The sequence below is a fragment of the Wolffia australiana genome, chromosome 11 (genome assembly GCF_029677425.1).
Source record: "Wolffia australiana isolate 7733 chromosome 11, ASM2967742v1".
In the NCBI taxonomy this organism is placed as follows: Eukaryota; Viridiplantae; Streptophyta; class Magnoliopsida; order Alismatales; family Araceae; genus Wolffia; species Wolffia australiana.
The window spans coordinates 8,548,338-8,569,296 of record NC_135845.1 but is presented as its reverse complement, the minus strand read 5'-3'; the positions used below and the strand labels follow the sequence as shown (position 1 = coordinate 8,569,296).

Below are 20,959 nucleotides of genomic sequence, written 5' to 3'. Positions count from 1 at the left end.
AAAAGAACGAACGTTATGGATGGCGGATGACGTATAACTGAATCCAGTGAGATCCGGACGTAGGACGGGACGAAAACCTCGGTATGAAGGACGAAGGACGGGACACTTTTCGTCTGCCAACAAAAAATGGTCCCGTCCAATAATCTCCGGACGGTTTTTCGTCCGGTCCAGTCCTCCCGGAACGAACTTTCGTCCCGAAATTCGTCCAGGACGAAAAAAACCCATTATATATTTTTAATATATTAATATTGATTTTTCTAAGTATTTTAAGGAAAATATGGAGAGAGAAGACAAATGGACAGATAAACAATTAATTCTGAGCGGCGTCAGTTTGCATGTGCAAAAAAACACAAGGACCTTAATGCAAGCTGTCATAGTGAGGCCACGTGGCGAGATGTCAACCGTTGGATGTGAATCCGGCGGTTTTTCATCCACATCCGTCCGCCCATTGACCTAGACCTCCAGATGGACGGTTTTTTCGTCCCACGGAACGAAAACCGTCCCGTCCGGTGGTCTCCGGGACGAATGTTCGTCCCGAAATTCTTCCATATCCTCGGACGGGATGATTTTTTCATCCCAGGATGAAAAAATCGTCCCGTCCGCGTCCCTGAACTGTAATGACAGGAAAGGACGTACGTTATGGATGGCGGATGCCGTAGAATGGAATCTTACGGTCGATTCGAAAAAACCGAACGACATAAAACGGAATCTGACAGACGTTCCGGAAAATGGATGACGGAAAAGAACGGGACGTTATGGATGACGGATGTCGTATAACGGAATCCTACGGACAATTTGGAAAAAACGAATGACGGAATAGGACGGACGTTATGGATGGCGGATGACATTTAACGGAATATTACGGACGATTCGGAAAAAACGAATGACGTAAAACGGAATCCTACGGACAATTTGGAGAAAACGAATGACGGAATAGGACGGATGTTATGGATGACGGATGACACACGGGAACCTTACAGACAATTCAGGTAAACAAATGACGTAAAACTGAGTCTAACAGACGTTTCGGAAAAAAATGATGACGGAATAGGACGGACGTTATGGATGACGGACAATGGAATAGAAAGGCTATCTCAGACGGACAACGTATGACGAAATAGAATGGACGCTATGGGCGGCAGACGACAGAGTGGAACATACGTTATGGATGACAGAATAGAACGGACGTTACGGATGACGAAATAGAATGGACAATATGGACGGCAGACGACGAAACAAAATGGATGTTATGGATGGCAGATGACAAAACAGAACTGACGTAGAGCAGACATTACGAATAATGGATGACGGACGACAGATGGCTGAATAGGACGGACGTTACATATAGCAGGTAGTGGATCGTCATCCCATCCGTCTCCGAATCATGGAGCTATAGTTCCGGATCGTCTCGGACGTGGACGAAGACGGGAAGGTTTTTCGTCCGCCGACAAAAAAACCGTCCCGTCCAATAATCTCGGGATGGTTTTTCGTCCATCCAGTCCTCCCCAGACGAACTTTCATCCCAAAATTTGTCCCAGACGAAAAATACATTTTATTATTTTTAATATAGCTTAAAATACAGGGACTAAATTGTCATATCGAGGCCACGTGGCAACATCTCAACCGTCGGATGTGATTCCGGCGGTTTTCCGTCCAGACTCGTCCGTCCATCGTCCGGAGACCTCAGTACGGACGATTTTTCCGTCCCACGGGACGAGAACCGTCCCGTCCGGTGGTCCCTGCGACGAATTTTCGTCCCAAAATTCATCCGGTATCCTTGGACGGGACAATTTTTTCGTCACGGGACGAAAAAATCGTCTCGTCCGCGTCCCTGCATTATACATGGAGCGGAATGTGGCTAAAATAATGACCACAGCATCAACGTCGTCTGTCGGTGGAGTCCCTAAAATTCGTCAATATCAATGTTGACGCCACTCGCCACTCGCCAAAGCAACTGTTGCCCGCCGCTTCAATGTCAATGTTGACGCCACTCGCCACTCGTCAATATTAACTGTTGTTATTGCCATTGGACGATGGATGACGACTGCAGATCCCTAACCCAGGCAACCATCAAGAGACCCCATTTGAAGGATCCGACGACTGGATTAGTCACTAGAAAGAAAAGTGGTTCGATAAAAACAAAATATACAACTTCTTTTTATAATCTAATGGGCTTCATGAAAAAGGAAAATTTTGAAAAAAATTATAATTTGGTTTAGTGAGCCGATTGACTGGTCCAAATTTAGATCAACCACCTTGAATGAGCCAGCTTGGGTTCTGCGTATCGGATTTACTTGACTTGGACTTGGACTGGTCGATCAGGGTCGATCATAAACATCCACCATTTTGCGCATTTTGAACATTAAATGGAATCTTTATATATATAAAAGATATGCCCGTAAAACAGATGATGTCCCCAAAATATATCGGATAAATATTGGCATTGTTTTTTCTCGAGGAACAGCCAGTGATCCAGTTTAAGATCCTATCCTGGTTATTGAACAGCTCCACCGAACTATGGTGTTTTTCTTCATGCGGCCGCAGATCCTGAACGTTTGTATACACAAAAAAAAGATAAAAATCTTGGTCTAACGCAATACAATGGCTGGAGGTTTAAGCAATAATAATTTAGAGAGAGAAACGCAGCAAAATTTTTAGTGTTTTATTTCTAAAATGGACAGGGTTTGTTCATTTTTTGAGGAAATAATCAAAACTTTGGCCTATTATGGGTTTGAAACAGATTAACTTAGAGAGAGAAATACACACAAATTTCTTATCTTTCATTTCTCTAAAAATGAACAGTATATAATCATTTTAGACAAAAAAATTAAAACTTTGGTCAAATATGGAATGAAAACAAAATAATTTAGAGTGAGAAACACAACAAGATTTGTTCATTTTTTAGACATACTAAGAGCACAATGATAGTCTAATTTAGAGAGAGAAACATACCAGTGTGGAAACCGAAATCATTCGAGGATTTTCTGGAAGAATCAGGCTGGCACAGCCACGGGCCTCTTGCTGGTCTTGATGCCCTTGATAGCTACAAAAAAAGCCCAAAGCCATGAAGTTTTTCTAAATTTTTATTTTCTTTTCCTTCCGGCTCAGTGAAAGTTTCCTTTTCTGGGTAACAAGATTTAGATAATAACTCAAGAATTTGAGCTCACCCTCCGCATAATCTTTAGCTCCAAAGACAGCAGATCCAGCCACGAGAGCGTTCGCTCCAGCTTCAATAACCTGAAAATTTATGAGAAAAACATTAAATCAGACTTAGGCTTTATAATGCTCTTCGCTTGTGGTTTAAAATTTAAATATCTTCTCTCTCAATAAGCACCTTATAAGCATTCGCCGGGCCAACGCCGCCGTCCACTTCAATCCATGGGTTCACTCCCTGTGATGATCAAACCCATCCCCATAACATCAAAATTCATGATTAGCTCATAGTTTTTGTTTTTATTTATACCAAATTCTACCTTTTCGTTGCATAATCTTCTCAAATCTGCAATCTTCTTCACTTGGCTCTCGATGAAGCTCTGGCCCCCGAAACCCGGGTTCACCGACATGATCAGAACAAGATCCACCGCTGTTCGGTCCCCAAAATTTAGAAAAATCATCCAATTTTTTTTTCAATCTGGGATGGAAAGCTTACCGTCAAGAACATATTCTATGGCGCTCAAAGGAGTGGCAGGGTTCAACACAACCCCGGCTTTTGCTCCCAGGCTTTTAATCTAATGATTAAACATTAAGAAATAATTATTTAGAGCAAATTCATGAGAAATATATTTTTTATGATAAAGGATTAAGGGTCATGCCTGGTTAACAGATCGGTGCAAATGGATGGTTGAAGATTGCTCGCAGTGGACACTGACAATGTCGGCTCCAGCTTTGATGAAGTCAGGAATTCTCTGATCCGGCTCAACAATCATCTGCAAAGAAAATTTTGCAGTTAAAAAATTGACAAAAAAATCCAAACATTTCAGGAAAAAGGTAAAAAAATTAGTCTGATGTGAAGATAATTCGATATTAGTTTTAACGGGTAATTAATTATGCATAGAATCCAAGGGAATAAATACCAAATGCACGTCCAAGGGAAGGTCGGTCACTGGGCGTAGGGCATCAACCACAAGAGGCCCAATGGTGATGTTCGGCACGAAACGTCCGTCCATGACGTCCACGTGGATCCAATCACATCCCGCCAGCTCGACAGCTTTCACCTGAATTATGGAAATCCATTGTTAGAAATGATAAAAAAGGTGATTAAATTCTGAGGCTGAGCAATGTAGACCTTGCGTTGACTTAATTTCTAGATGATCCTAATTTTTCTTGAAATTTTAATGATGATGAGATCAGTTCATGCACGGATAATGGAGAAAAAAGATGCAGAAAAGGATAATTTTGATGTGTTAACTTGTAACAAAAATAATATTTGAAGCATATATAGTTAATAGATGGTCTTAACTTTTTCTTTCGGATTTAAACGATGATGATGAACAGTTCGTGTTTAGATCATGGAGAAAACGGATGAAGAAAGAGGATAATTTTTATGCATTGACTTATAAATACCGATAATCTTTCAAGCATAAATAGTTTCCAGATGATCCTAACTTTTTCTTCAGATTTTGATGATGATGAGATCAGTTAATGTATGAGAAATCGACCTGCTCTCCGAGTTTAGAAAAGTTGGCAGAGAGAATTGATGGAGATACGATGATGTCATTCTTCGAGAATTTGTCAACGCGGGCAGTAGCTCTGATCGTGGTTTGCAGCCTCCTCCTGTGGAATTAAACAATTTAAAAGCGTTGATAAATAAATAAAATGATATCTAGCCGCAAGATTTTGATTGAAAATATGACTGAGAACTCGCTTTATATATATCTCACTCTATTATGTACAGATCAATCTATTAATCTATTTCTCATTCTCCACTTTTTATCTCTCTTTATATATATCCATCTTGCAAACTGGCGAGTCTCGCAGGATGAAAAGCGGATTCTTTTTTATCATGATATGATGAACAGAAAGAAAAACAGTTCGATTAAAAAGAGTGCGACCGACAACTTCTTTTTCTGCATTAAAATGTTCCAGCATCAGAAAGCAAACGAGTCAAATTCTACTCTTCCAAATTCGAAATCCCATCACCGAAAACAGAGAAAGTATTAAACCAGGAACAAATCGAACAGCTCTCGATGCTTCAACCCGTTTCCTAAGAAATTCTTCCCTTCCACTCCAAAAGATGAACGAGGCAAATTTCAAATCCTATCTCCAAAAAATATAAAAAAGAGTAAACCAAGAACAAATCGAACAGCTCTCGATGCTTCAACCCAGTTCCTCAGAAATTCATCAATCCATTTTCCGAAGAAGATCGAAGAAGAGAAAGAAACACAAACCCCCATAAATCTCGATATATTCATCAACCCATTTCCCGGAGAAGATCAAAGAAGAGAGAGAAACAAAAACCTCCATAAATTTCGATAAAATTCATAAACCCATTTCCCGGAGCAGATCAAAGAACAGAGAGAAACAAATTCATCAACCCATTTCCCGGAGAAGATCAAAGAGGAGAAAAAACACAAACTTCCATAAATCTCGATAATGCATCGACCCATTTCCCAGAGAAGATCAAAGAGGAGAAAAAAACACAAACTTCCGTCAATCTCGATAAATTCATCAACCCATTTCCCGGAGAAGATCAAAGAAGAGAAAGAAACACAAACCTCCATAAATCTCGATAAATTCATCAACCCATTTCCCGGAGAAGATCAAAGAAGAGAAAAAAACACAAACCTCCACAAATCTCGATAAACTCATCGACCCATTTCCCGGAGAAGATCAAAGAAGAAAAAGAAAAACACAAACCTTTGGATGGTTCTTCCAGGGCGGGCAGCGAGGGAGACGGGCTGCGCGGCGAGGCTGCTCTTTTGGAGCTGCACCGCCGTGGCGCACAACGACGAAGAAGGAGAAGAAGCCGCTGCCGCCATTACTCTCTCTCTCTTCTTCTCTCTTCTTCTCTGTACAGACTCTTCCCTTGATCTTCACTGGAGGGTCATCAGCAGAGCTCCGGCCACACGAAAGGTGGGGAGAGACCCAATAGGAGGCCGCCACGTGTCAGAAAGCGCCAGCTCTGCTCCTCCCTTATCTGGTCTCTTGGGAAGACGTGAGGACCAGATGATCTGAGAGAATATCGAAAAGATAGAGAGAGAGAGAGAGAGAGAAAGGAGAGAGGAGAGAGAGATGGGGATTGGGGAAATAAGAAGCACCCCCATAGTAGAGAGAGGTGAGAGGTTTAGATAGAGAGAGAGAGAGAGAGATGGAAAGATATTTCATGGAAAGTGAGAGGTAATTGAGTATGAGCATGGTATCTGAAAAAGATAAAGAGATAGAGAGAGGAGAGAGAGATGGGGATTGAGGAAATAAGAAGTGCCCTCCATGGTAAAGAGATGTGGCAGGATTAGATAGAGAGAGAGATGGAAAGATATTGTGATGGAAAGTGAGGGGTAATAGCTTATGGGCATGGCATGTGAAACAGATGAAAAGAGAGATAGAGAAGAGAGAGAGATAGAGATTGGCGAAATAAGAAGTGCCCCCATAGTAGAGAGAGGCGACAGGCTTAGATAGAGAGAAAGAGAGAGAGATGAAAAGATATTTCATGGAAAGTGTGAATAGAGTATGAGCATGGCATCTGAAACAGATAAAAAGAGAGAGGAGAGAGAGATGGGGATTGAGGAAAAAAGAAGTGCCCCCATAGTGAAGAGAGGTGTGAAGATTAGATGGAGAGAGAGATGGAAAGATATGTCATGGAAAGTGAGAGGTATCTGAGAGTGAGCCTACCATCTGAAACGGAGAGAAGTTAGAGACAGATTGGCGAAATAAGAAGTGCCCCCATACTAGAGAGTGGGGACAGGCTTAGGTAGAGAGAGAGATGGAAAGATATTTGCTGGAAAGTGAGATAATAGAGAATGAGAATGCCACCTGAAACTGAGAAAGAGTGAGGAGAGAGATATAGAAGTGCGCCATAGTTGAGAGGGGTGAGAGGCTTAGAGAGAGAGATGGAAAGATATTGGATGGAAAGTGATAGGTAACAGAGAATGTGCCTACTATCTGAGGGAGAGAGAGAGGAGAGAGAGATAGAGATTGGCGAAATAAGAAGGCCCAATAATGTGGAGAGATGAGAGGCTAGAGAGAGAGATATTAGATAGAAAGCAACAAGAATTTAAATATCTGGATATGGTTTTGAATAGATCTATTTTTCAATATGAAATAATTTATTATTTGGTATCTTTTTCTCTACTGAATAAATATCACACTAAATGGGAAACACTTATTTATCCATAACATTCTCGAATAAACTCTTCCTGCGCGTTTTTCTTGTAAAAATCTTGCACTTTTTCAGGTAAAAAAAGCGGCATGAGATTTAATAATAATTTAATGTTAAAAACATAAATTAGTTAATTATGTAGGAATAAAAACGTTTTAAAATACAACAGCTTCTTAAAGGCTGTACTTTTTTTATTTTTGAAATTTATTTAAAGTTATAACTGCGTTTTCTATTTTTGAAACAAACCCTGTTTTTCACAAATTTCAAGATATGCCCCCACGACCACGCAGAGCCCTTCAACAGAATAACCTCCAAAGCCATTATATTAATACATACATCCACAATACCCACGTCAGCAACAGGGGCCCCACCCCCTTCAGATGGAAAGCCCCTCTTATTTCACATGAATATTTGATCCCTCCCTCTCTCTCTAGAAAAGAAATGACACTATTTAAGAAGAGATGAGATGAAGATAGAGATAGAGAGATAGATAAGGAAAAAGGAGATAGAAGTAGAAGGATAGAGATAGAGAGAAAAGGATAAAGATAGGGATAGAGAGAGAAATAGAAATACAGATAGATACAGGAAGAGAGAGAGATGGAGGCTAGGAGTGAAGCTCTGCGATGGGAAGGGAGGAGAGAGAGGGGACCTTAGCCAGCACCTGGTTCTTGACGATGCCCATGAAAGATTCGATCTCCCGGAAGATGGGAAGATTCTGGGGGCAGCACGGCTCCAGCGTGGACACCGCCGAGTCCAGGATCTGCGCCACGTCAGCCGGCGGATCCTGCCTCTCCGCACACGTCTGCAAACCCAAAAAAGAAAAAAAAAACCCATCATCAGATAAAAAAAAACCCACAAGAAACAGATCATTATCATCATCATCATCGTCATCATCGTCATCATCATCATCATCATTATCATCGTTGTCATCATCATCATCATCGTCGTCGTCGTCATCATCATCATCGTCATCATCATCATCATCATCATCATCATCAGATCAAAAAAAACCCACAAGAAACAGATCATCATCATCATCATCATCATCATCATCATCATTGTCCTCCTCATCATCATCATCATCGTCGTCGTCATCATCATCATCATCATCATCATCATCATCATCATCTTCATCATCATCATCATCATCATCATCATCATCATCATCATCATCATCATCATCATCGTCATCGTCATCGTCATCATCACCTGAATCATGATCAGTGCCGCCACGCAGGATGAGATGAGATCGCCGGGGACCCATGCATCGCCGTCCGATCTCCTCACGTGATCCTCAGGGGACGTCCCGGATGTCCCCGGAGGTTTTGCCTCGTCCAGGGCTTCTCCTATCCGGTCGAAGGCATCTTCCCCTTTCTTCACCCTGGGCATGGCCTGAAAAGGAACCCCCAAGGCCATAATTTCTTAATTAAAAAAAAAGGAACTGTAGATTTTTCATCTTATTTCTTTTTTCATCAGAGAAGAAAAAATTCTTAGAAAACTTTTTTTTTTATTTTCATAAGAGGAGATGAATTGGGTCACGCCGTGGTACATTGGTGGCGACGTCGACCAGTGCCCTCGCCTTCCTTCTTGATCCTTGGATGATGTCCAGGATGTGGGACCCGGGCGGCTCCTGAAACCCAGGACAAGTAGAATGACCAATTTGCCCCCCGTTGCCGCCTGCCCCAGAGCCGGCATTCACCCCATTTCCCAAGTAGGTGTTCCTCTGCCGAAGAAACACCAGCGCGCCGGCAACCTGAAGAAAAAAAAAAGGGAGAATTTTAAAAAAAAATTAAGAAAAAACTAGAAAATAAAATAAAATAAAATCTTCAACTTTCCTGATCGTTGGCGTCTCTGAGCTGCAACAGGACCATGGCGTACTGCTTCCGGAAGTGGTCGAATTCTTTGATGGGCTCTCCGTCCTTCTGCTTCGTCGACACCTCCTCATTCATGTTCCTCAGCTCTGTCAACAACGCCTCCTGTAATTTACACAGAAAAAAGACATTTAATTTTTTTATTTTTTTTTAAAAATGGAAATAAGCGGGACCCGCGATAGGGATATACCTTCTTATCGAGGGCACGTGTCAACTCGGCAAGGGCTTTCAAGTCAGCCTCTCGGGCTTGGATATGGGCCAGCGTGCAGGGCTGAGCGTACATTGCCTGCTGGGCTGCCGCCGCCACTTCACTCGCTGCAGCTTTGGCCACTGCAATGGCATCAATAGTGTCTCCCTGCGTAAAACGGAGGAATATGTTAATAAAAAAATTTTAAAAATTTTGAATCTTTTTTTTTCTCTTTATAAATTAGAGATGAACAAATAGTAGGGAAGAGGAATCTGACGTTTGCCTGCTTGATTAGCGTGTTTATCGGGTAAGTGGGCGGCGCAGTGCTGCAGACTCCCTCGGTGTTGTCCAAATTTTCACTTGAAAAAAGCCTCGTCGGCTCTCCTAATCTCCCGTCCGGTGCCTGCGAGAATTGTCTCGCTTCGTAGAAAGATTCCGAGACTTTGTCCAATACGAGGCTCTTCTTCCTGAGAGCATCCGGCATGTTTTCCGATGGATTCAAGGGCATGCAATCAATATCCTGGAAAAATAGAATAATCAGTGGTAAATAAATAATTAAATTTCTAAGTCCTCAGGCTATCATGATGATTCGGAATAAAAATAAATAAATAAATATCCTCGAAAGACAATGAAGAATGTTGATAATAAATATCCTGGAAAAGTACAGAACTAATTGTACGGAAAATAGATTTCCTCTCGATATCAATCAAATTACAGCTCATTTTTTATTCGAAATCAAAAATAAACATAAATATCCTGGAAAAGGCGAGAATAATCAGTAGTACATAATAGATGCATAACTGAGATATTTTGATTTCCACGTCATTGGGTTCTTATTAAGATTCAAGGAATAAAAACTCTATACACTGAAAAATGTTCATAATAAATATCCCATAATAGAGAGAATAATCATTATTGCATCAATCGTTACAAAACCTAGATAATTCAATTTCAAAGTCATTGGGTCCTTATAAAGTCTAAAAGAATAACAGAGTCAAATATCAAAGAAGTTTAATAATAAGTATCCTGGAAAAGAGAGAATAATCCGTGGTAGATAAATGTATACATCACCAAGATCATTCAATTTCCATCCCTCGGATTCTCATCAGGACAAGAGGAATAAAACTGGAAATATCCTGGAAAGTAGTAGAATAACCAGTGTCATCTTTCGGGAAAAAAAATTAGAATAACCAGTGTATTACTTACATAGATACATAACCGAGATCATTCTATTTACTTACCTTCTTATTAAGATAAAGGTTCAAAGAATAAAACTTGCAATATCAAGATAATTAATACTAATAATAACATGAAAAAGCTCGATAGAAGTAGAAATCGGCGGGCATCTAATGGCCGCAGAAAAAATACTAACCATAACGAACTCAACTCCCAGCTCGGGCCTATCAAACTGAACCCTGCACCTGTTCCGATCAACAGTCAAGATGCTCCCATCGTGAATCTCTCTCGTCTTTGGATGGCAAGCCACGACTCGCTGGCCTACTGCCAAGGGCCGGGCCAAATCAGTTGGAAGTCCTTCCCTGCTGCCACTGCGCAACTCGGCATAATGCGCTCTCACTGACTCGCGGTATTCCTCCAGCTTATCCCTTTCCTCTCGAAGAAACTGCGCCGACAACCTCCGAGGTTTACCAAGCGAGCTGTTCCCACAGAAATCACCGGCATTTAATAGTCAATAATTAGACTATTTAATCAAACAATTATATGTTACCTCCTTATGACACCCCATTCGACCCGAGTCAGTCTTGGTATATGGCCAAGTCCAACGTGATCCAAGTACTCGACGAACTCGCTTTTTGCGAACCACGGATAGTCAATTGCACTGTAAAACCACTCGAACATACACCATCGACGCAGCAAAGGAGATGACAAACAGTTCGAAAGTCTTGCCTACAAGGCAACAAGCCAAGAGTCAAAAATTAAAAAAAAAAAGAATTAAAAAACAAGAGTGTGTGTAGTTGAAAGGTGAAACATATATTCCACCGGCATATTACCTTAATTTCACTAGTTTCGTCGCTTGCTGAACGCTTCACACCCTGGGATAAAGCAGTCTTCAGAAAAGCCTTCCGTCGATTTGTATGTTTCAGGGTATGTATCCGTTTGTTTTCCCCTGGAACTTGAGCAGTAGATTCCTTCTCATCTGTCGGTTTCCGTGATATTTCGGAGCCTGAGGAGGCTGGTTCTTGAGGTTTGAGCATCTTTCCTGGTTTCTGACTCGTCAGATGAGTCCCGCCTTTCCCTCTTCCCACAGATTTCTTTAATTCTTCGGCTTTTGGCTGGAAGTAATTAAAAAACATTGATTTAGGAATTTAATTCATAAAAATAGATAGCGTCTTGTCAGCCACAAGATGAACTAGGAATTTACCAATCCACTGAATTAATTTCTAATTAAAAAGCATCAAAATCGGGCACAACAAATATGTTATAGTAAAAGCTAACTGGGATGAATAGAAACAAAAGAATTGAAAAAAGTTTTATGTTTCACCTCTTGCACCGGAGATTCCGCAGGAACAATACCTTCACTTTCTTCGTCTTTTAAATTCTGAAAGAAAAATAATGCACAATAGTTAGCAAGGTTGACGACAGTAAAAAAAGAGAGCTATTAGAAAACGTAATAATTAGGAAACTTCTAACCTTTTTCCGATATCTGCGGACGGGCAGTTGATTGTTTACTTCTGAAAGATTTTTTTCATCGGGGGATACTTCTTTTTGCTTGGCTCCTCGTCGTGTGCTTAACAGTGGCCCAACCTTCTTTTTTGCAGATTTACTCTTATCTTTTTTCTCTCTTGCACTTAGGCCAGCTATACCAGATTTTTCGGCAACATTTGCATCTTTAGGCTGCACAGATGACTCTGACATAATATCATAAAATGCAAGAGATTAGATTATATTTGTCAAAAGGAGGTCAAGAACTGAAGAGAAAGAGAAAACTATGAAGGCAAGGTTTAATCATCTTTGAGTCCTACGTTTCATTTGATCATATGTTTCTAAACCCTAGTAACTGTGAAAACATAAAATTAGGAGAGAATCATTAGTCAAGCAGGGATCTTAGATTAGTTAACAACAAGAGGCCAATATTATAAATCTTAAAAGGTAACGACATGAAAAGAAATTAAACGTGGACAATGAAAAAGGTCATTGACGCCAGTCCCACAAATCAAATTCAAATTGAAGAACTTAAATGATTCACTTTGCCTTTGTAGTTCATACCAGATTCAACAGCTGCGCCAGGTAGCAAAATATTAAATGATAAGTCTGCCAAAGTCTGCAGTGCATCCAATGCAGCACTTTCGTCTGCAATAAAAAATGATAATCAAATGGATGCATCTAAAAGGAATTATTGGACAGCCTTCGTAATGAATTTAAAACAACTCCTGGGCAGTGGGTAATCGATCCCACTTTCTAAAAAAGCATGACCAATAAAGTCGGGAAAGTACATAAATCAAGGGATTCTCCAATCAAAAATCAATAAGTAGTTGCAGTTTCCAGCACTAGATGAAGTTAAATAGTGTCAGCTCTTGGCTGATCGGAGAAGAGAATGAGATGCAGGCAGGGCTATGGGAGGAGCCCACCACCCTGGGAGCAGAGAATAAACCCTAGAAAAAAAGTGGAATTGCTCAATGTCATTCACGTTCCATCTGCCTTAAATAGGCAAATAGACTATTACATTTTTTACACAAACCCCTGAGAAATTAGGGAGTGACATTTTAACCCTGGAATCTAACAAGTAGGGTAATTAAATAATAGCTCATTGGTTTCACGCGGTCATTAAAGATGACTTAACTATCTCAAAGTCACCATGTGAATGACTAGATGTCAAAATCATATTCAATATTAGAAAAAAAAAGATGTCCAAATTAATCTTTAACTCCAGGGGATATAAGCGCTCATTATTGCAAAAAATACGGTCTATGGCATCAATGATCAACCACAATGTCAGACTCTTCCCTGAAGATCCAAACGTCATCCATAATCACATTAAACTGATTATCAATTATACGAATCTAAGAGGGAATTTTTTAGTTTTTCATTTGACAGTTGATTGCAGAAATATCACCAGTGGATCAAGGATAGTTTGTGACGACTAACCTCCAGAGAAGAGCTGCCTATTTCTCTTCCTCGTACCACCTTTACGTCCAGAAGCTTCTGAATCGATCTCAGCCTTTGAGCTTCTGTTGCTTGGTCCTTCCTCAGTACCACTACAAGCCTCTCGAACATCCTCATCCAAAATATTATCTTCAAAACCAACAGCCGTTGAGTTACATCCCTTTGCTTTTCTGAATTTCTTGATTTCAGAAGGATGCCCACTCTCTGAATCATGACGATATCCAATTTCACCAGCAAACCCGCCCGTCTCCGCTTCAACGCTTCCTAAACTGCCCTCAGAACAATAATCATTCTTCCAATGCCCATCCATCTAGAAAGATACAGACGATTAGAAAGAAATTGAGATTTGAAAAGTATGCCAATAATTATGAGAAAGAATCAAGAGCTCTTTATGTTTAACCTTCCTTTCACCGCTGTGTACTGGAGATGGTTTAGTTTGCTCTGCTTTGAGTGGGGTCCTGGACACTTGAGGTGAGCCTGCTCTTTGAGATGCCTCCGCCAAAGCTAATGCCGCCACATGGACACCATCTTCATACGCATCTCTCTCCGGTTTGACCAACTTGCGAGGAGTGGAGACTAAGTTTGTACCTTCTCTGTCGTATGTACATGGAACAGGAAAGCGCGGGGTTCTTTTCCCAACAGCTCGAGGTTTATTTCCTGAATGGAAACATTTATTAGTTATCATTTGAGGCTATCCAACTTCAACTGCAAGTCAAATAATGCAATATCTGATCTCAGCTTAGAAGAATATCTGGGCAAAACAAATACATTGCATCAATTAAAGAGCAAGAGAAATTAATTTCAATAGGGAATCTCAAATACAAATAGCATAACACATATCATTGAGAACCAAATGTCAAATATTTTGCAACAGCCAGGTAGTAAATTCAGGACAGATTATTTACAATTATTGATGAATGTTCTGATTCGTATTTGAAGACTATAGTCGAAGTACAAAATCAAAGATCATACATTAAGTTTGAAATTACCCAAAAACTCTCGTGGCTGGAGAATTGACAATTACACAGTGGAAGAGAAAATCACTAAATCTGACTTTTGTAATGCTTGCCAAGATGAAGTCATATCCACAACTTTTATCTTAACATATCTTCCCAACCCTTCAGTAATAAAATGTTCGAAACCCTTTCCATTCGATGAATTAAAACCTTATATATGATAGAACAGAAGAGCCGTTGACCACCCCAAGAAAACATGAATATTTTGTATTATTTGTTAATATTCTGCAAAGAAATAGACAGGAATTGGGATCCTTTTGCCAGTCATATTTTCAAATCATCGAGAGGACAAGCGACTTGTTGGCAGAGGATTAGTACGATTTATCGTGGACTTCCAGATATTTGATAAACGTAAGAGGCCAATCATCTGATCCAGGTCTAAAGTAAACGACTCACCTAAAACAGTTGAGTTACCTCCTGACCGCTTTTTCTTTAATAGAGACAGGCATCCATAATTTGCCGTCGTTGATTGATATGGAGAGAAATCCGGAGGTAAATTTGATGTTCCTTTAACCGGAGGAAATTTTCCCCGGAGGCGTTTCTGAGGCTTGCTTGATGTCTGTGGTTCATTGCTATCATCGTCACTGTCAGTACCCTCCTACAAAGATATTCCGTTCAAAAAACTGTCAGTGATTCAACCATAAAAGATAGTTCACTTTCGAACATGCAACCTAAATAACATACAATTTACAGTAACTTAACAAAAACACATTGGAAACTTTAACTGCATAATTTTTCTGTTAATCATAATAAGTCTTAGAAGAATTTTAATCAAAAAAGCAACAGGTGTATCTCCATCGCATAAGTAATGAGAAATCAACCACAATTAAAATGTAGCGTCTCAGCATGAAGAAAAAAGCTCCTGTTGAGAGTGATGAAATAAGGAGCAAGACAAATCTTTTTGCAAAAAAAAACTACATGCATCCAGGCACTTTGAATTTGAACAAGAAACGACTTCAAATAATTCAGCGATAAGAAGCCAGGTGCTTTCTATTGCGGAGAGTGCACTAGGAAGCAAAAGCAGATGGCACAACTCTTCAATTTGCTATTTTCGTCACCAGGTATACAATCTCACTGTGGCAACACAAGTCATATCGACACTATGGGGATACCGACAGGGTTTCCCTAAAGCATAACTCTAGAAACTGAAAATAATGGAAAACCAAAATAACACTACTCTTCATCCTAAACTTGGTGAAACCAATTGTCTGAGACCATTTTTTAAAAAAGTTCAGTAATCTTCAATGGAGGAGCAAAGATGCTCTACACAAAGCAGTTTATCTGTCGAACAAAAAGTAGAAGCAAAGAAAATATCGGAACAAAACCTGGAGAAGCTTCAAAAATGGTCTTGTTATCCTATGAAGTGCCCTACAAGCTTAGAAAATACAACAATCCGAAGCCCTAAATACCTTAATTGCAAACGATAAACCCTATGCTTCAGATAAATGAAAAATCATAAGAATGAACATAAAAAATGATGAACTATGAATCAAGAATCCGTTGTAACCTTAAGCAGCAGATAGACAGAAGGATAGGGTTAAGCTTGGTCTGCAGCTCTTAAAGAACAATGAAGAAGTATGTAGACGATAAGAAACTGATACAACAGGTAAGTCCACAGGAAAATCAAGTTTTCATCTGAATATCACACTTCTCTCACCTGAGATTTCAACAGCAGAATGGATTTTCAACGGAGAAACCCAGATGAGATTTTGATACGAGTCGCTTCTTTTCCAAGAATTACCAAAAACGAAAAAGAAGGCTCGACCAATGAGAAGAACCGGGAGGGTATAAATCAAGCACAAGCCAGGAGGGGTATCGAATACTTGACTTCAAGAATCAGTTGCAGACTGCAACTGTAGACTGGGAAGCAGGAGCAGGCCTGCAATCCAGGAAAGGGGGAAGCTCAACCTTCGTGATTGCTGCTCTATCCACATTTTTCCTTTCTATCCCGTTCCCTCCCTCTCATCTCTTTCTCTGTCAACGAGTTGTTTCCCTTGTCCCAATCAACCGTACCTGAATATTTTGACAGTTTCCATATTTTTCTATACGAAATGCCATTGACATCAGATTTCTACACATCTCCAACTATAAGATCCTAAAAACCCCCAGGTGTTATCTTTGGCACTCTAGGACCCTTTAGGGGCACGTAGGTCATTCCTCACTGATATTATCCCCTTCCCCTTGAAATATGTGTAGCCCTCTGTTCATGAGGGCAGTAAAAAAATGAGAAAGTAAAACCATCGAAATCCATAGCAGAAGATCCATTTAGGCTCTCAAAATTAGTTACTGATCAGATATAAAGAGATCTACTGATCGTGAACATCATAGTGTAGGCAGAGAGTAGCTATATAATCTTTGAAAAAATTCATCAGCCAGAATTGAAATGGATCATCGCAAAAAATACCAGAAGAACGGTCCAAAGATCTTACCAGGATGTTGTAATGATCAGTCATCATAGCAGTTAACCCAGCTACAGTGGCTGTCCCTTCCGGTAAAGACAGGTATGCCTGAAATTCAGTGGAATTCGAATGATCAAGATAAAAGGTGAAACCATGAACTAAGGGACACTAGTATGGAAAAAATGATGACAGTTAGAAAAGTATGTGAAAATTTTAAAAAGAGAAAAATGAACCCCAGAATTACAAACCAATGAGAAAAATCTGCCAATGAAAAACAAAAATTACAGTAAAATCTTGAAGTGGGGAATAAGCATAGATCTAAGACCAAATCTCATTCACAGTGCAAGATAAAAGAGAGTGAGATCAACAACTAAGAAATAAAATATATTACTTTACCCGATTCATGTTAAAGAGTGCCTCCACCATTTCGACGGTTCTGTTTCGTATTGAACCCGCAACCTAATAATTTGGATCACGGATAAAATTAGAATAAGATAGACATGAAAAAATCAACAATAAGAAAACTATTTTCATAAGGTTGCACATCAATGTAAAGTTCCAGCAATAACAGGTCTCATTAATTGGATAATGGCCTAGTCTCAAGACAACTTAAAATCCAGGAAACAGACTTTAAACCTTTTTCCAATCTTTTCCATGTTTTCTGTATGCTGTATAGAAGCGCTCAAGCTCCTCCTTACTCCATTGGGAACCCAGCATGTCAGAAAGCTTTCTTTTCTGCATAATAATGAGATAACAATCAAATAGTGCAACCAAAAGGAGAAAATCTGTCAGATTAACTGAGCAGCGTGATAGCTCCCGCATAAGATTAATAAGCTAATTTTACTTTTACAGAAAATGGACACAGTTTTGACAAGGGAAAATCCATCCGCAACTTCTCACACAAAATTAAACTAAGCAATAAATTTTTGATTCCCACAAGTTAATGCTTTGGGCAACTGAACTATACGTCTGCATGAGGATAGCATTATGGATTATGAGCATCCAAAACACAGATAAACAGAGTAGAAAAAGATAATTAAGTTCAAAATATTTAGTTTGGTGAAACATGGACTGTTGGGATGGATCATGGAACCCCATCTTACACGGTACCCTATCCGACCAGAGGGTTGTATAATTCCTGGACATGCAGCAGCCCCTGGTCCAGTTAAGGCCAACAGGCAGGGAACAAGATGGTTGGATATGGGTAAATGGCCCTCTTTCGGTCTGTAGGGCATACGCGAGGATCTGAGAGTGGCGAGAAGGGGACCTGACAATCATACGGACATGTAGATTCATGTGCAGCAAAAAGACTTGCTGTTATGTTCAAGAGGGGAAGACGATTGACAACATCTATTTTTCGAATGCCCTTTTGCTCGCATGATTTAGGCCAGCCAGGGGATATCAAGGGTGGATGTGACTTTTGAAGAGGCGTTCTGGGGCTCAATCCAGAACCTGCGGCGCTGTGGGCCATCTGATTGCATTGAAACAAGTGTTATTAAAGGGCAGGGTGGCTTCTACCAATGGGGTCGTACATGAGTTGGAAGGACTCAAGGCGGCATGATTTCCCCAGGTGATGGTTGGAGAAAGGGGGGCTTGGTCCTATTTTTTGGATTGGCCGAGGGGGACTATACTGGGAAGGTCACCAATTCGTCAGGAGATTGTCCCATTCATGTTTCAAAAAAAATGGTTTGGTGTCATATTTGGTCGCCAGACTGCGCCAAAATTAAGATACTTTCTGTATAGCTATGAGTATTTGAAGGGAAATATCATGTCAAAATATCCTTTAATAGGGAACTAAAGTCAATCTAAGAGAGTTTTATAGACCATATATTTTACATAAATGATATACCTATGGATCTTCATGCGCCTTTTTGCACCATAAATATTATCTAAACAATGACAAGCGCATAGAGATCTACATGTATATCATTTACGGTTTACATAAAGATCTCTATGTGCTTATGTATGCTAGATATCCTTTTGTACGCTAAACAAAATATGACCAGATTTTTGAAAAAAAAAAAAGAAAAGAAAAAAAAGACTGCAAAGAGATCCACATGAGACTTGTATGTGCCTATGCCCCATAAAAACAGGGCAACGAAAGGCCGAACGGGAGGTACAGTCGAAATCCAAGGGAACAATGTTTAGTAATTTCAGTAACGCCGCCAGATTATGGAAAAAGAAAAAAAATGAATAACCGAAGAAAAATGGACCTAAAAAAAGAAAACCTACTTTCGTCTTGCTTTTATTTGAATTGTGGCCATCCTTCTCGGGTGAATCTTCCGCTCGTTTAAAGCGCGGGTGTATGACCCTTGGTTTTCGTGTAGGAGCCATGAGAAGTCACTCTTGCTGAAAATAATTACAAACCATGTTTAAAAACCTGAAAGCTAGAGCCCTGTGATAGTATTTCTTGAAATGGAAAAAAAAAATTGAATTGCTCCAAACAAGCGGGTATATCTAACTTAACAATGCCGAAAAGTGAAAACACGCGTAGATCAACACTGAAGGCAAAGATACACACTTTGCAAATTCGGATAATTTTTTTTAAAAAAACCAATGTAATTGAATTTGAGTCATTTCTTTTTCCTTAGACACTATAAACCTTGGTTAAGTTTTTCTCAAAATGAAGATTTTCTTTCTTGATTCTAATTTAAAAATATTCGGATATCTCTACTCAATAAGATGAAGGTACATACATAAATATTATCCCAAAAGTCCATAATAATCGTCACTTTTATGAAGGTTTCCTGAAGGTTTCAGGAAAAGAAGAAAAGGACCAAAGATTTTTAAAAGAATTACAAGAGGCCAATCTTCCAACACATCGGATAAAAATCAATCGAGATAAATAATTAGTAAAAAACATGAGTAACTCTCCGAATCAAAGAAAACATAAAGAACGCAACAAGAAATCAAAGAATGACAGAAATTCAGAGGATCACTGAAATCAGACGCGATTTGGAGCCGAAAATTTTTCACACAGATAGACTAACGGCGAGATTTGAGGGGAAACAAGAAGAAGCGAGAAGAACAAGAGCAATCCACCACAACAACCCGAAATGCGAAACAGTTCTACAATCTAATGACGTAATTAAGGTCCAAAAAGGCGAGAATCCAAATCCTCTCTCCCGCATCTCACCGAAACACACCAACCACATCGCACACCGAAGTAAATCACTCACCAGATCCGAAAATCCTGGCACTCCTCCCTCAGCCAGACCCCGCAGAAGCCGAGTTCCGATCAGATCTCCGCCGAAAAAACACCCTTCGTGTCGAATTCCGGACAAATTCGAGCCGCGAAAGCAAAAAATTGGCTCCTCGAGAGAAAAAAAGTACAATTCTCCGAACCTCGTGTCCGAAGATCGCGAGCAGCCTTCCTCGATCCGTAGATCAGCACAAATCTTCACTTCGGCGCGCCTCGCTCAAACCCTAGAAGCCCCCAAATCTCCTCGAAGATCGCCTGGATTTGGCGGGGAGGAGAAGAGGGAGCGGAGAAAATACAAAACCAAAGACCGAGAGAGAGAGAGAGACGATAGGGAGGGACATCCTTTTCTCTGAATTTGAACGATTAAAAACTATATATACCTCCTGCGCCCCTGTATTCCGTTTTATTATATTTGCCAATTGAAATCTCAGGGGAAAAGGCGTTTTATATTATTTCTGTTCTTCAAGGAGTTATTTGAAATATTTCAATGATTTAAAACTACAAATTTGTCTTGAGCCCCTGTATTTCGTTTTATTGTACTTCCCGGTGGTATTCAGAGAAAAAGGCGTTTCGACTATTTCTGTTCTTTAAGGAATTATTTCAAAATATGAATGAGTTAAAACTATATATTACTCCTGAGCCCCTCCCTGTGTCATGTTTTAATGTACTTCCCAATGGAAATCTCAGAGGAAAAGGATGGTGACTATTTCTGTTCTTTAAGGAATTATTTCAAATTTTGAATGATTAAAAACTACAAATTAGTCTTGAGCCCCTATATTTCGTTTTATTGTACTTCCTCATGGAAATCTCAGGAGAAAAGGTGTTTTAGACTATTTCGGTTCTTCAA

General features: G+C 39.9%; 2 protein-coding genes across 4 annotated transcripts; both read right to left on the bottom strand.

Annotated features, from left to right (window-relative positions):
• Window positions 1-2,353: 2,353 nt before the first annotated feature.
• Window positions 2,354-6,040, bottom strand: RPE (D-ribulose-5-phosphate-3-epimerase). Its single transcript, XM_078583004.1, has 10 exons — window positions 5,857-6,040; window positions 4,659-4,773; window positions 4,074-4,214; window positions 3,813-3,926; window positions 3,650-3,728; window positions 3,474-3,583; window positions 3,335-3,391; window positions 3,168-3,237; window positions 2,953-3,043; window positions 2,354-2,547 (listed from the first exon to the last, which is right to left on the bottom strand). Exons 1-9 carry the CDS (start codon window positions 5,976-5,978, stop codon window positions 2,994-2,996), a joined length of 858 nt encoding a protein of 285 aa, XP_078439130.1. The 5' UTR covers window positions 5,979-6,040; the 3' UTR covers window positions 2,354-2,547; window positions 2,953-2,993.
• Window positions 6,041-7,610: 1,570 nt separating this feature from the next.
• On the bottom strand, window positions 7,611-20,452 carry ALY3 (DNA binding protein). 3 transcript variants are annotated; one of them, XM_078582652.1, is made up of 21 exons: window positions 20,090-20,452; window positions 19,143-19,259; window positions 17,547-17,645; window positions 17,307-17,369; window positions 16,941-17,018; window positions 14,908-15,109; window positions 14,084-14,152; window positions 13,896-13,999; window positions 13,478-13,805; window positions 12,599-12,682; window positions 12,023-12,240; window positions 11,874-11,930; window positions 11,383-11,664; window positions 11,100-11,278; window positions 10,746-11,028; window positions 9,651-9,893; window positions 9,377-9,541; window positions 9,155-9,291; window positions 8,865-9,072; window positions 8,525-8,707; window positions 7,611-8,117 (listed from the first exon to the last, which is right to left on the bottom strand). In XM_078582652.1, the coding sequence occupies exons 2-21, from the start codon at window positions 19,242-19,244 to the stop codon at window positions 7,920-7,922; spliced, it is 3,282 nt and encodes a 1,093-aa protein (XP_078438778.1). In that variant the 5' UTR covers window positions 19,245-19,259; window positions 20,090-20,452; the 3' UTR covers window positions 7,611-7,919. The 3 variants fall into 3 exon arrangements, with proteins under 3 accessions (XP_078438778.1, XP_078438776.1, XP_078438777.1); XM_078582650.1 differs by having other exon boundaries at window positions 13,896-14,152; XM_078582651.1 differs by having other exon boundaries at window positions 13,896-14,152; window positions 20,256-20,452.
• Window positions 20,453-20,959: the final 507 nt, after the last annotated feature.

Excerpts from the sequence above, each read along its gene's own strand:
- RPE (XM_078583004.1), bottom strand. The coding sequence starts at position 5,978 with ATGGCGGCAGCGGCTTCTTCTCCTTCTTCGTCGTTGTGCGCCACGGCG. Across the intron at positions 4,215-4,658 it reads TTTCTAAACTCGGAGAGCAG|GTGAAAGCTGTCGAGCTGGC; the intron begins GTCGATTTCTCA and ends TCCATAATTCAG. Across the intron at positions 3,392-3,473 it reads GAAGATTATGCAACGAAAAG|GGAGTGAACCCATGGATTGA; the intron begins GTAGAATTTGGT and ends TGATCATCACAG.
- ALY3 (XM_078582650.1), bottom strand. The coding sequence starts at position 19,244 with ATGGCTCCTACACGAAAACCAAGGGTCATACACCCGCGCTTTAAACGA. Across the intron at positions 15,110-16,940 it reads CTGATCATTACAACATCCTG|GAGGGTACTGACAGTGACGA; the intron begins GTAAGATCTTTG and ends ATATCTTTGTAG. Across the intron at positions 12,683-13,477 it reads TAGGCAGCTCTTCTCTGGAG|ACGAAAGTGCTGCATTGGAT; the intron begins GTTAGTCGTCAC and ends TTTTTATTGCAG.